Genomic DNA, 16,218 nt, shown 5'->3' on the forward strand with positions numbered 1-16,218 from the left:
TCTCAAGGCTCTCGAGGAGAATTACGAGCGTGACACGAGCTCAGCAGGTGATGCAATGCCTAGGCAAAACAATATGCTCGTATTGTATGATCAGGAGGATGACGACTACGATCCCACTTATTGTTACGAGCTGTGGCCACCGCATCTATTGGAATCCGAGTCGGAAGGAAGGATCGACGAGTCCACAATAGACTGTTTGATACCAAACTCACAGACCATTCTGGATGCAAATTCAACGCAATTCGAACGCATGATGCAACATCCAGTTGCAGTGCCAAAGACATTTTCGCATCGAGCTCGTCAGCTAATAGAAGACAAACTATCAAGCGTTGATGCCAAGCAAGCGTTCCGCAATTTGGGCAGTCTGATTCGACGCGTGAACTCGCGTCCCATTCCCCATGAACGGCATCTGCAGATACTCTTTCGCCTATTCGCTCGGCTGGATGTCCAACTCTTTGTGCGTGCCGAGTTCAATCTTCCCGGCTGCGATCCGACGCCAACGATGCCACGTTGTCGCATCGAATGCTTTTTCTTTCCGGATCGCTCGGACTTTATTGTATCGATGGCAGTTTTGCTCTCGCAGCTGGAGCAGCTCATGCGACAAATACCTCAAATATTGCCGAATTTACACTACTGTCGTGATGCTTTTGATTTGACTCGCGTTCCAGATCTCGTTAGGAACTATGTGCGCAGCAATTTCAATAAACTGCTGAAGGATCTGCTTGCCGAGTATTGCTATCAGCTGATTCAGGAGAAGACACCGATCTCAGCCATGCCTTATGTGCCCACTGATCATGATATCTTGGGCGATGATATTTTTTTGCGACCCAAAGCCACCAAGTTTCTGCCCTCAACATTAGAGAAACTCAATTCGTATTTGGCTTAACAATATGATAAATATGTTTTTAACATCAGATGACGAATTATTGGCATAAGCATCTTAGCATAAATTTTTGTATGTCGTAATATAATTTTATTTATTTTTTTTTAATTTAAACGCTTGTTTGGTTTTATTTTATCCAGTAGAATACATATATTATATATTTAACTATTATGTAAAACAAAAAAATAATATGAAGCAACATATTAATAATATATTAATTTCAATAAAATTGCATTAAAAATAAGATACTGAAAAAAAAACTAAAATAATTAAAAAACAAATATTAATATTATTTTTCTTTGATTATAAATTGAGGACTTTAATAGATTTATTTAATCTAAATTACAAGTTCACATAATAATTAATTATGTACAACAAAAAAAATTAAGAAAAAAATATATTAATAATGTAATATTGTTTTAAATATAAATTTAAAAAATATTAAAAAAGTGAAAGAAAGGTAAAATAAAATATATATAAATAATGTAATATTGTTCTAAATATAAATTTAAAAAAAAAAATAAAAAGGTATTCAAAATAAATATGTGTTAAAAGTTCAATATATTGATCTTTCATTTTATTTAAATAAAAGAAAAAGAAAAATAAATTGATAAAAAAAAAACTGATCAAAATAAAGTGAAAACTAATGGATATATGATTAAATAACTAACAATTGTTATACATAAAATATAATACATAAATATTCGCAATTAATATTTATTAAGTTTCTCTTTAATATTAAAAACCCATTATTAGGATGATTGAAAATTAAATTTATACAAATGAGCGTGTCTTAAAAATATAAAAAAGTACCAGCATTTTAAAAAAAATGAATTTAATGAAACGTAATGCAAAGTATACAAAAATTTTGTACACTAAAAATTTCAATCGCAAATATGATTTTTCTCTTCTTATGTTTAAGCTGCAACGCTCTTAAGAATCGAGCAGCTCTTTCTTAGAACGCTTGAAGAGAGCTTTCGATCAAACTCAAAAGTTTTCGATCTAAGCCCTCATATTGTTGTAGCTTATTAGTTGCAAAGTTTAACGCATTGATGACGGTTCAATTTTCGCTCAATTCTCGCCGTAGTGTTGATAATCAAGTTTCAAATATACAGAATGAATTTCTAAAGAAATTGCAATCAAGCAAATTTCAATAAAATAAATATTTATAGTGAAACGCAATGTTAAACGAAAATGTACGATTCAAAAGCAATCAAAAGCGTGATTCAATAAAATGTATTTTCAATTTCAATGCAGATAAGAGATTTATTTGTGAGTTCTTTTATTAGTCGATCGCCATGGCAAAATTACCAAAATCAGGGCAAAGTTTGCAGCTAAAAAGTTGATAAGTTTTGTGGAAATAAAATAAAGTGCTATGTTTTAGTTTTGAACGTGAAACTTTTAATGAAGATAAAGTTGTGGTTTATTTTTGTTGTTGTTGCTGGTGAAATAAATAGTTGCAGGTTAGTTGAGGAACGACCCTCGCATATCGTGTGCTATGCAGCAGCATAGCAGTCATAACTCTTGACACATTCATTGTCGTATATACGTATATCCTGGTGCGGCTAAAGGCGGATGGCGGATAGCGCTACTCATAAACTTGTTACATTGTCAACCTGCGCGACACAAAATGTGTTAAAGAAATTGCAGCCCACCTCCTCAAATGCTCCAGTGTTTTGCTGTTTCCCCTTCGCAAGAACGACACACGCAACAGGATGCAGCTAAATCATTGGAGCGCTATAAAAATTCCGTCATCGCTGTAAAACATGTGCCATCGTCTCGTACTTCCCTTCACGTTGTATGTATTACACAGCTAGTATGAAAAATTGCCTTTAAAATGGCAAAAAGGGGGCTAATAGACAGCGTCGTCGTTGAAATGCGATTACGCGTAAGTGCATCCCATTTAAGCGTCTTAAATTGAGTTTTATGACTTAATAATGCGACCACCGGTCGCAGCCTAACAGAGAGAGAGAGAGAGAGGAGACAGAGACACAGTGCGAACCAAATGCGAAACACAGTCTTGCAATTACTTGCAAATGTCAACCCAACGACTAAAAGCAACCAATGCATGAATGTGGCCAACCAACCTAACAAGGGTAGGCAGACAGTCATGTTGCAGTCAGCAGGCAACAGCCAGACGGATTGCACAAGCACCGCAGTGGCAGCCACAAACAGCATCGCCAAGTGGCCACCAAGCTGCACGCATTGATTAAATTTGACTTGATGTTTCATGCCGCCTCACTGACTCACCCAACATCCTCCCTCTCCGCTCCTCCATCTCTTCTTACTCCTACTCCCCCACATGGCAAGAATTGTTGCCGCCGGCAACTGTGCGATATCGGCTGCTGGTTGCTCTCCTTCTGCCTTCTGCCTCCTGCCTCCAAATGCTGCACTACTTCTGACATCTGTAGTGTTTGCAGTGACAGACACAAACATAGACACTCTCTCCCACGTTAACAAAGCGAATGCAGTTAGACACTAGAGTATTGGAGAGCGAATACTCTACCTTTTCAGCGCTAACAAACAATTTGATCGTTTTGCTAAAAAACTGAAAATGTGCAAAACTGATTTGGTGCAATGAAATAATTGTACGTTTTAAAAAAGAATAGATTTAATAGGTAAATATAGTTCGTCATTAGAATGTTCGCAAATACTCTACAAAAATCTTTAAATTGAGCCTTTACCTAAAGAGCTTAAATGGTCAAACTCATTTAATGCAAAGAAACAGTTGTAAATCCTAAAACTGAATTTATTTAATATTCAGTCATTTAACTATATATTTTTTTTTGCTACGGTTACAAAATTTGGCAACTATTATATTTCTCTTCTAAAATAAATTAAAACAAGTAAGAAAGCTACAGTTGAGAGTACTCATCTGTAACTGGTATATTAATAAAGTACTGCATTCAAAATATACCATAAAGTGCGAAATATACCAGATTGCCAGCCAAAGCAACTAAAACTCATTGTAAGTAGGCATTGTCCCCATACAAAAGTATTTATTTACAATACAACTACAAAAATATATCTCTATATATTATAGTCCAAGAGATCGAGGACAGACGGACACGGCTATATCGTCTTGCCTGTTGAAGCTGATCAAGAATGTATTTACTTTATGGGGTCGGAGATGCCTCCTTCTGCATGCCACATACATTTAATGGAGGCACAAAGCCTTCTACCCTTAAATATCAAAGTTCGCAAGTGTGTACTATATTCAAAATCTCAGTAAAAATAGATTTTTAAAAACATAATGTGTTTTTTTATTTTTGTTACTTTTTGTTTTCATTTAATAGATTTCACACAAAACATATTAATAATAAGGAACTAACTATAAATATAGTAAATATAATTCCTAAATGACTCAACTTCATTTCGAATCCTTAAGAAAGTGTATTTCTAATTCGTTGTGTTAAAACTAACATATTGTTTATTTCTTGATTTTTTATGCCACTTCTTGCACACACTTTTGCACTTGTCGTTGCTGATATACGAGTATTGCTTTATAGAGCCATTGTTGCTGTTGTTATTGTTGCCAGCACAGTAAAGTTGCTGCTGTTGTTGTTGTTGTTGTTATTCCTACGGCTTGTGCGCCTCTTGTTGGCGACTATGTGTAGACAGATGGAAAAGCGAAGCAGAGGGAGTGACAACAACTTTGAACGCCCGTTTCCACTTGAAATCTGTCAACTGCAACTATTTATTAAATTATATACTCGCATTGTTAAATGTGAATGACTTGGCTGAGTGGAAAGTCGTCAGAGCGAGAGAAAGTGAGAGAGAGGGGAGAAATGAGGCAGGACATATGGCCATCTCGTTCTCATCTTATTGTGGTATTAAAGCATTTATGGGACATTCATTTGGGCATACGAATTGACAGCTTTACTTTTTTGTGTTTTTTTGTTCCCTAAGTATTATTTACTATATGCGATTTCCTGTTGTTTGCTTTGCCTTTACAGCCCAACGAATCTCTGGAGAACAGGTCCAAATCCAAATCATGTAATAGACAACATCCTTGGTGGCTTCAGCCTCAGCCTCAGCCCCAGCTCGACGCCCCAGTGCGGCATTTGGCAAATTGACAACAGCTTAAAACGATTTGCGGCACCTTAAAGCCCAGCAAATACTCTCAAAATTCGAGGATTCTCAACTGCCAGGCTGCTAGCCTGTCTGTTGGTGGCACAACAACAAAAATTAAAAAAAAAAATTCAGCAAAAAACTCACACTTGACAAGCTACAAAAAAGATAAAAAAAAAAAGAAAGAGAAAATAGAGGCAGCAGTGAGTCAAACGGGACAACACGATGAATGCTGAGCAGGAGGAGGAACGAATCTGCCTCAGGTGAGTGTATCGTTTAATGCGCTGTCTGAGTGTTGTCTGTGTGTGTGTGTTGTACGAGTATGTGTGTGTCTGCTCTTGTCGTTGTTGTTATTTAGCTGGCAATGATTTACTAGGTTTGCCTTTAGTCAAGCCGAAACTTATGGCTTTAAGTTGATTTTCAGTCACACAATTAGCAAATTGGCTATGAGCCAGGCAAATCGACTTAATTGGCAGGCATTTTAACCACTTTAGATGGTTTTAGTTGGGTTATGCTGCTCCAATCTTTAAGCTTAAATCGTAATATCATAATATTCATTTATTAAATCATAATATTAAACTAAGTCATCTTATCTGTTATGCCCAAAAGGTCTCTTAAATGTAATTCAATTAAAACAAAATGTTGCTCACTTTATTTACTTCGTATAACATACAAAATCAATATAGCTAGAGCTTTAAATTTAAATATACTTTGAATCAAAACAAGCTATGATTAAATTGACTTTAATTTATCTTATTTCCCACAATCTATGAATGTCAAATCACATTTAATTTTTTGGAATTAGCTCAGCTTATTTTGAACTATCAACTCTAAACCTAATAAAATTAAATAAAAATATTACTCGTTTTAATTATTGTAATTAATATTTCATTTTCGAAATATGAGTATTAAATTATAATTTCTTTTTACTATTGTGATGCTTAAATACACAATTCAATTCAATCAAATAACCAAACAAGAAAAAACGCTTTTCTTATTTATTAACATAAAATTAAGACATTGATAAACTTTAATTCATTAATTCAATTTATCTCTATAAATACTCTCTTAAAACTAATCAAAATAAAAAAAAATGTTACTTATGCTTTATTTATATTTGTTCAAAATTAAATGTACAAAATATTTGCTATTAGTTTAGCTCATTTTTGGGTCAATCAAAGTGTGGTTCATTTTATTTAGTTGGTGTTTTTATGTATTATCATTCTCTATTACTCATTTTAATCGAATCCAATTTAAAACAAAATTTGCTCTCTTTATTTAATAAAACAAAAATTCAAATTTTGAGTGAATAGAATTAATGATAAATTCGCAATTAACTCAAATTGTCCTTGACTATTCATGCTCTGTTGAATCGCATCAAATTATAGAAAAATGTTGCTTATACATTATTTATAATAAATACAAATTTCATGTTCGAAAATCATTGATCAATTTGTATTTAGTTCAGCTTATTTTACACTTTTCGTGATTCTCAAATAGTTTGTTTAATTTAATCGAATTAAACCAAAATGTTGCTCACTTTATATGTATATTCATAACAAAATCCAAATCAGTGTGGTTAGAGCTTTAAATTAAAAAAGGTGTTTCAATCCAAAACAAAATCTATGATAAATTGCATTAAAGCTGCTCTAAATTATTTTTATAGTTGCCTAAAATGATTCTCATAAATATCATATTTTGGGATATCCAGACATCAATTTTATGCACATATTTAATGGGGTTAACAGGAATAGTCATGCTCGCATACGCCACGTGCTGCTCAAAATTAACATGATTTCACAACTGTTTAACATAACAGAACAGAACTTTACATGATAGTCTAACATTGCAATATATTGCTTTCCCTTTCTGCTATTAACACAACAGAGACGAGCAACAATGAGTGAGAATGTTAAATTGCATATTTATGTTAAAGCAATTAAGGAAAGTCAGTTTCATTTGCTCAACGAACCACATGGAAAACGATTCTTCATTTGAGTCGCTGGTGAACCTTAATGTGAGCCCTAATGTATTGTATTTAAGCGTATTTAGTGACAGATGCCAGACTTGCGGCCCACGATAAATAAGTGTCAATTACACGCACATTCGAGTATAAAGCGAGTGGATGGGGAGAGATCAACAAACTGCACTTTGAACGTCGCTTTGCTAGTCATTTTGCGCAGAAATTAAATATGATGGAGAGTCCGGAGTGTTGTTTTCTTTTATTTACATAAATCAATTAGATGCCGACGACAATAATAACAACAACAACGACAAAAATATTGTCGCAATGGCATTGTCAAAGGCGCAATCCCCCAACAAAAGTGGCGACAACGACACCAACAACAACAACAGCAACAACAACAAAGCGTTGCTATTCAATGTCAATCTCATATTTCAATTATGTTTTATAAATGGCTGCAGACAGGCTGGCGGTGCTTCCACTGAACTCGCATTTGTTGTCGGTATGTTGCGAGTGAAAACAATATGAAAATGAACTTTAACACAGTTAACATTTTTTTAAATTCAATAAAAGTAAACAAACCTCGTTGCTTATTAAATTGCGCCCAAAAGTATGCAACAGAAATTTAAAAAGTGATTGAATGAAAAAAATTACACATACGCCGCGTTTAATGCTTTAAGCAAGTGCTCAGCTGCCACGCCCCTCGCATTATTATTATGGGTTTGCAGCTGACTCGTGGCCTGATCGAATTATGAAATTTTAATTACATAATAACGCACTGACAATCAACTTCGCCGCCTTTTCTGCCAGCTGAATGCACAAAAAGCACGCCACGCCCCTCAGACAGACAAAACAGACCGAGGGAAGAGAATTGCTTTTACAACTGGGCGTAGAAAATGTTGAATGTTGTGCGTGCAATAGCTGTAAAACAGTTTAACGTTGGAATTTAAAAGCGTCATAATAAGAATGCCTCCTGAAAATGTGGGCGAAACGTAAGGAAAACTTTTGAAAAATGATATCCTACTTAGACAAATTTAATGGGTGAACATTTAAAACAAGCAAAACTGCTGTAAAGTGATTTAACACTTCACTTCACATTGCTCTCATAACTTTTGGTCATTCATCATATCAACAGCGTCGCAAGTGTTTTTTTTTTTTCGGCTTTTGAGTATTACCCTTTATCACACATACCTTTGTCAACTGTCAAAAGTCAAAAGTCTACAGACTTTTTTGGACATTAAGCCGCCGAGCTAACTGACAGTTATGCAGGACAATGCGGTCTAAAAATAGCTGTAATTAACATTGATTCTAAATTGAATTGAATTGAACTTTCGCTAGTCCAGATTACATTCTACGACTCTGGCATTCAAGTCAAGACGCAGCTGTAGACACCAAATAGCTTAGATGACAGCAACAGCAACAACAACGACGACAACGACGACGACAACAGCTCAAAATGCCTGTTTAATTTTATGCTAATTTCTTTTACTATGCAAATTTCGCGATGTAAACAACAAACGGCAAAGAAAACAGGCAACAAAGCGACAACAGCAGAGACCCAAATGCTTATAACACGACGGTTTCCATTTCAAATAATGGTGGACTAGATTATGCCCTAGATAACGATGAGTTTTATGGAGTTTTGAACCTTTAAAGAAATATAATAATTTTATGAAGTTATTCACTGCTGAAGGCTATCAAATTTTATGAATTAATTCTCAACAAAATAATGTAATTTCATAAAACGTATTTGTAAATAATCTCTGGCATATCTAGTGATAATTTAACAAAATTTAGCTTTGAATTTTTTTTTTCCTCCAGTTAAAATGAGAAATCAGAGAATGTTTAACAACTAAAAATATAAAGCTCAATAAATTAAAAATATGAATACTCAAAAAACTTTTTAATAGAGTTTTCAACGTGAAAAAAAATTTGAAAGTTAATAAAAAAATTAAACTCTGACTTATGCTTATTATAGAATCTCAATGCATTAGGAAAATTTAAAAATGAATATTCAATTTATCGTGTTTCTTTTCAACTACATATTTTTACGACATTGTTAAATTTCATTACCCATTTCTATTCAATAAGCATTGCCTACTTACCTATATTAAAGTTTTCAATTTATATTCCAATTAACATGAGGCAAACCGAAATTGTTAAAGATTTAAGAAAATAAATCTTAGATTTATGCTGAGAATAAATTCTCAATAAATTGAGAATATGAAACTTCTTATTTTATATTTCTATCCAATAAGCACAACCCACTTACCCTTTTCTACAGGGTATATTAACAAGAATACAAGGACTCGCACCTCGAACTAGACGAAGCTGTTCTTATTTTCACGGCTTTTGCATGGGGGACTGCGTCACGTTTCGCTTTGCAAAACTGAAAATTGTGACGCCCAGCCAACATAAACTTGTTCGACAACGAAGGGCCACAAAATGCGACTCAAAAGCAAGCACAAAGTGGCAGGTCGCATTAACTTAAATCAAATGATATCGCAAACTTTTAATGGCAGCAAACTTTTGCGACAAGATTTTCGTTATACTGAAAAAATTATGCACAACTAATTAGCAAACCCATGAATGTCTATTGAGGACGCTCGTTGCACTCACTTTCATGTCTTTGCTAAAAAATTCGCAATGTTAAAATCGGAACTAAATTGAGTTTCACCTAAAAGTTTTTGCTCACAGTTGTTGGCCGCCAGTTATCAAGATTTGTGTGTCCCTCGCATCGACAATTTATCAATTTTAATGGCTTTCGAATTGCCGAGCCAAACACTGGCCACGGCAACGGGCCAACGAAAGTGGCCACTTATACGGCTTATTGCCTTTTATCTCTTCTTTTTAGCTTAGTGAATTTTAGAGCCAAGTCCCACGAAGCGTCCCAGAGACCCACTTCAGTGTTTACTCAAATCAGCAAACGTCCGCCAAATAAATAGCTTTGATTTCGTCCGAAATACACAAAAAGAAAGCCCTTAGAAAAAGGACATCAAAGCGTTTTTGATGGCGGCGACTTGTGGGCAACCTAAGCGCATTTTATGCATAATAATGCGTAACAGAAACACACAGAACCGAAACAACGTTGGCATTTTATAATCACACCACTTATTGTCTCATCAACGTGAATATTCCACAAATCATTTTCGCCTGACTGTTAAAGTGCAATATCGAAAGCAATCATTGAAGATGTCAAAGCTCGAAATTGAAGAAATAACATAAGAAGTAACATAAGGCAGAAAAGTAGAGAGTTGAGCTCATATAAGAGTATATTGAAGTGCGTATACGTAATTTATACATATTCAAAAATATATAGAAAAATATTAGATTTCTCTATATTCTATATACATAATTTAATATATGATAAAACGTTATTAGAAACTCAATAAAATAATATAATCAAATTAAAATATTAATTTGCTGAGCGACAAATGGTTTAATTTTCTATGACGTATGTATAAATTGCGTATACGCACTTCGATAAAGTTTTATATGAATCCCAAAAAACTCAAAAAGCTTTAATAAATACTGTATAATAGGGTTCATTTTTTCTACATTTTCATACATTAAAGTTCGAAAGAGTTAACGTGACTCTACTTGTAGTGCGTATACTTAATTTATATCTTTGGAATTTATTTAAATTTAAAGAGCATATTTTGGAAATGCAACTCATTCAAAATTCAAATATTGAATTAAATGTTTAATTTGCGGGGAAAATGGTGGAAAGTAAATTTCTTTTTGAGTGTCTTACTTAGCTTATACATTTCTATATATTGCGTTTACTTAGCTTATACATTTCTCCAAAATATTATAATAATGTTCAATTTTTTTTACATTTTTACACTTTGCGAATTCTTTGCGTAAGCTGTAACTGGAACTCTTTCCAACACAATAATCAGACAGTCAAGTTGAGTGAATTTATTTAATTCAATAAGCTTTTCTTTGCATTTGAATCCACAGCAGACGCGTCGACGAATTGTGATGGAAAGGGTTAACCGGAACACGTGCAATTGTCCCTTTTTATTTATGTATGTGTGTGTATGTGTTGTTTCCATTTTTTTTTGAGTTCTTCTTCTGTTCAGTTCTGTGCCGCTGAGTAATTTTTCTATTTTCTGCTTTGTTGCGCCCTTTCAAATGCACACCCATGTTGACCAACGTCCAACATTAACCCAAATCCAAAAGATACACACTCACACACACTCTCTGACAATGAGACAAACATGGAGACTTGGCCACTTGACAAGGTATCTCTCCCTCTTACTCCATCCTCCCCTCTCTCTCTATTTTCTTTACTCGCCTTTCTTGCGAACTTGTTGGGGTCAATGAAGACACCGACTTGTCTTTCGCTTGTGTATTTCAGCGTTTTATTGTTTCTGTGCTGTGTGTTGTGCCCGACTTTTAGCTAAATGAATCAGCCATATCCTGTATACACACAGATACAAACACAAATACAAATGTGAGTACATACTTATTTAGACCGTAGCAAATTTGCCACCTGCTGCGTTTCCTTTTTTAGGCGCTCGTCTCCGCCTGCTAGTGAAGTGCCATTTGGAGCGCATTTAGGCTTGTGCCGGAAATTAATTACATCGACTCATCAACTTATTCCCATAAAATGCTTTAATTGATTGCTCCAAGCCAAAGTACTAAAGACCAACTTACAGATAATGATAATGCTCGGACTCAACTCAACTCGACTCAACTCAACTCGAGTCGACCGCTTGATAAATGTAAATTAAAGTGATTCAATATTAATGCATTCACAAATTGCTAAGCCAACTTTGCCAAATTACACTTGTTGTTGCTTAGAATTCAACCATTCGACATTTCGAATTTTGTTCAAATTGTATAGCTATTTGATTTTATGGACAGCAAGGTTTCTCTTTATAATAAAGTGATTATATTCGTTGTGTGTGGTTTGTCTATTGGAAAGTTTAAATGTATTTTGGTGTTAAAGTTAATGATGTGTAACTGTGGTTATATTTCAGGAAAACATTTTGAAATGTACATACTTAGTAAATGCATTTGACTACAAATAAAAAATGGAAAATTTATAAACAACAAGTAAGAAAGCTACAGTCGAGTGTACTCGACTGTGAGATACCCGCTACCCAATTTGATTAAAAGCAATATATTTTGCGGTATTATTCTCAAAATATACCAAATATACTGCAAATATACTAAAAATATACCAAATGGTATATGTGGTATATCGATATAGTACCGCATTCAAAATATACCATAGACGGCACAATATACCAGATTTTCAGCCAAATCAACTCAGACCCCTAGTAAGTAGGCGTTTTTGGCCATACAAAAGTATTTCTTTAATTACTTCCACAATTTTTTTCTGATCGCAACTAAATTTTCAGGGATCATAACTACTATAGTTATTACTGTATATACCAAAAACTCTAGCTTTAAAATTACGCTTGTTATTCGATTTTTTTGATTTGCAGGGGCGGAAGTGGGCGTGGCAAAACTTTGAAACAAACTTGATCTGCGTGCAAACATAACAAATGCTGTCGAAAAAAAATTATAGCTCTATCTCTTATAGTCTCTGCGATCTAGGTGCTCATACGGACAGACGGACAGACGGACAGATGGACGGACGGACAGACGGACATGGCTATATCGTCTCGGCTGTTGACGCTGATCAAGAATATATATACTTTATAGGGTCGGAGATGCCTCCTTCAACCTGTTACATACATTTCCTGCCGGCACAAAGTTATAATACCCTTCTACCCTATGGGTAGCGGGTATAAAAAGTGAGAAAACTACAATCGAGATTACTACACTGTCAGACTCAGAAACATTGATGAACTATTTTTAAAATATATCAAATTAATACGCCAAAATTACTAGAATATACCAAAAGGTATATTTCGTCGAATATTTCACGTCTTTATGCAATATATGTCATACATGTAAACATTTATTTTAAAGATTTCAGGACAACATTTTGAACTATCCTAAGCAAATGAATACGACAAATTTCAAAACTTAAAACAACAAGTAAGAAAACTACAGTCGAGAATGTTCTACCCTCAAATGCGGTATTATCATTAAAATATACCAAATTAATACATCACAAAAAATTAAAAAAAAATATATATAGTTAAAGCAATATTTAGTATATTAATATACAACTTCAGAAGCAGTGGTGAACTATTGTTAAAAAATTGTACTTTTACAAAAGTCTGTTCGAAATGTATGCAATAATACGTTTATCAATTTTCCTATTAAATTGGTTTCCATTTCTAGGAAAATCATTTTCCACTTTAAAGCGCAAAATCAAGTTCATATTACCTTTCCTCAGAAGCGATGCTTTATCTATTTATTATGAAATAGCAGCGTTTCCAATTTAACGAAATTTGTCGCGCATTCCTTGGCACTAAAAATAGAATTTATATTAGACTACTTTAAGCTCAATTTCTGACTAAGCGAATAGCTTGCTTTAAACTGGCTTAAAATTGAATTCATTTTAACTAATCACAAATAACTTGCTTTATTTATTTGAAATGTGTTTACTTGAAATGTAAAATTAAATCATGCAATGTGCTTAAATTTATTGAAATCTCATTAAAACATTCGTGGCCAAGTGCTTTACTTAAGAGTGCGCTCAAGTTACAAATTAACAAGCTGAATATTGAGACAAGCAATGTGACGTTGAAACGTTTCTTGAAAGCTTTTTATGGCAAGAAGCATGAAAGAAAAGCGTCTATTGTTTTATTTTTGCCCTCCCATATGCTGCTCTCAAGCTGCCCTTGTCATCTAATGATTCTGTATTCATCTCTGTCAGGCCTGAGACTGAGCCTGAGCCTGTGTGTCTGTGTCTCTCTCTCTCGGCATCTTGGGCTAATTATCTTTAAATATTTGCTTCACACATTCAACCTAAGAGGCGACGTCTCTGCTGTCTCCTAGCCCCCGCTCTCCAACACCTTGTTAACCCCTCTGTGCTGTTGTCTAACTGTGTTGTCAACACATTGCTCAAAATGCCACCACGCCCACCGCAGGCTTAAACGCTTAATAAATAAAATAAGCAGCTTGCCAGACATTCTTGTTGTTGCCATATCGATGGGTTGGCCTTGTCTTAATTGTTGTTCTTATGGCTCCTGCTGTGCTGTCTCTCTCTCTTACTCTCTCTCTCTCTCTCTCTCTCTCTCTCTCTCTCTCTCCGTCTTGCACTCGCCGAGTTTTGTTTGTTGTTAGGGCATAATGCAGCATTGTGGATAGCACGTTGCGCCTCGGGGCCAAGCATAAATATGTCAAGTGTTAATTGCTGCCACTTAACGCACAGCACAAACTCAAACACAACTACAAAACACACACATACATACACACATGGGAGATGAGAGAGCGGCGTGTAAATATGACTTTAATCTACTTACCAAGTAGCTAAGGCAGCTCTCCTTTGCCCTCGCCCTCGTTCTCGCCCTTTTGTCTCGCCATCTTCTTGCTCAAGAGTTCGTAAGCCGCAGCACAAAAAACAAACACACACACACACAAAGTCTCACTCACACACACACGCACTTGTTACACACCCAATAATACGCTTTAACAAGTTTCTTATGGCCATAAATTCAACAAGCCAACAAAAGCTCATAAAAAGGGCTGACTCCGTCTCATCCTTGACGACTTTGCAACTGAACCCAGCAGCAGCTGCCTGCCTCCATAAATAAAGCGAACGTTGCAGACATGCCTTTGACATTTCATATCATATCACACACTCACACACACACACACCCCCCACTACACACACTCACACATACACAACAGCTGACAGGAAATTTCAAAAGAAACAAGAATATGCTGCGCAAAAAACAAAACTGCACCCTGACAAAAAGGCGACCAAACCCCAAACAAAACGCGCGGCCAACGCATTTGACAGCCAATAACAATAACAACAACTACAACAACAAGTACAACAACAATACAAGCAACAATCACAACAACAACAGCAATACACTCACTCTAAAGTACAGGCTCTTATCAAGCATATTTATCGACAAACCATCCCATTTCCTATTTTAAATATCTTACTTACTTGACTTTCACTTTCCCTCCCCATTTCCCCATCTCCTTCCGATGCTTGTCCGCCTTTAGTCCTTGCCTGATTGTCCTTGTCAGTGGTCGCTTCCTGTGGCCACTTGTTTGTTCCTCGTGACAGGTGAATGTTTATGATGTTATAGAGAGGGCGCAGCCTGATGGGGATGCTGATAGTGATTCTAAAGAAATATACGAGTATACTACATATGCTAGAAAGGAAACGCTTCGCCATTCTGCTCTATAAATAGTTGGTTACATTAAGGAAGAGAGATTGTATTGTAGATGTAATTAACTGTCTTGCGGGTATTTTTGATAAGAACTGAGATTGCTCATCGATTTAAACTATTTAAAATGTTTGATATGCTAGACATTTCTTAGAATACTTGACTTGTGGTTTTTGTAGCTAAATAAATATTATTGTTCAAGGTCTTTATAAGTTCTTTTACTTAAACTATATAAAATGTTTGATATGTTAGCCAATTCTTGGAATACTTGACTTGTGGTTTTTGTAGCTAAATAAATATGTATTATTGTGCAAGGTCTTTTTATAAGATCTTTTAGATTTCTGTCTTGTAGCATTTTGTAACTAAACAAATATTATTGTTTACAATTTTAATACATGAAATATTAGACATTTTTCAAGATTAATATAAATATTAATAAATAAATAAATACAGTAACAAATACAATTAGTTAAATCTTAATATTCAGTCACAGACTATTTCTTTACACATATTGCTTGTCATTAGTTTTAAAATATAGAGATCAAAGTTAATTCCAATCTCTCCAGAATTATTCAATATACTTTTTGAAAGATTAAAAAAAATTTCTTAGAAACCTGAATAATAATCATAACATAATCGAAATATAATAAAATATGATTACTTTTAAATTAAAGAAATAATATCAAATTGCAGTACTTCATTACCAGCACTCACTGGTGTAATATAAATATCAAATATATTTATGTACATATATAGCAAAAATATTCATAATACATACTCAAAAAAATTAAAAATATGATTACTTTAAAAATAAAACAAATAATTTGAAATTACAGCGTTTCATTTACTTGGTAATATTAATATACCAAATAAACTTTTTGGTATATGTATTAACAAATATACTTCTTGGTATATTACAGTATTGTTTATAAATATTAATATATTCAATATACCAATTAACTATTTTGGTATATTACAGTATATTTTTCTGAAATATTGATTTGGTATGTTTTCAAATGATAATA

At 34.2% G+C, this 16,218-nt stretch overlaps 1 protein-coding gene across 1 annotated transcript in view; it reads left to right on the top strand.

Moving 5' to 3' along the window:
* LOC132790567 (adenylyl cyclase 78C) overlaps positions 1–16,218 on the top strand; it is a 53,172-nt gene that overhangs the window by 18,917 nt on the left and 18,037 nt on the right. Inside the window, 1 exon segment of the mRNA XM_060799136.1 lies at positions 4,840–5,217. Coding sequence (XP_060655119.1) covers positions 5,180–5,217 — 38 coding nt within the window. The 5' untranslated portion in view covers positions 4,840–5,179.

This window comes from Drosophila nasuta, chromosome 3 (assembly GCF_023558535.2).
Source record: "Drosophila nasuta strain 15112-1781.00 chromosome 3, ASM2355853v1, whole genome shotgun sequence".
NCBI classification, from domain to species: domain Eukaryota; kingdom Metazoa; phylum Arthropoda; class Insecta; order Diptera; family Drosophilidae; genus Drosophila; species Drosophila nasuta.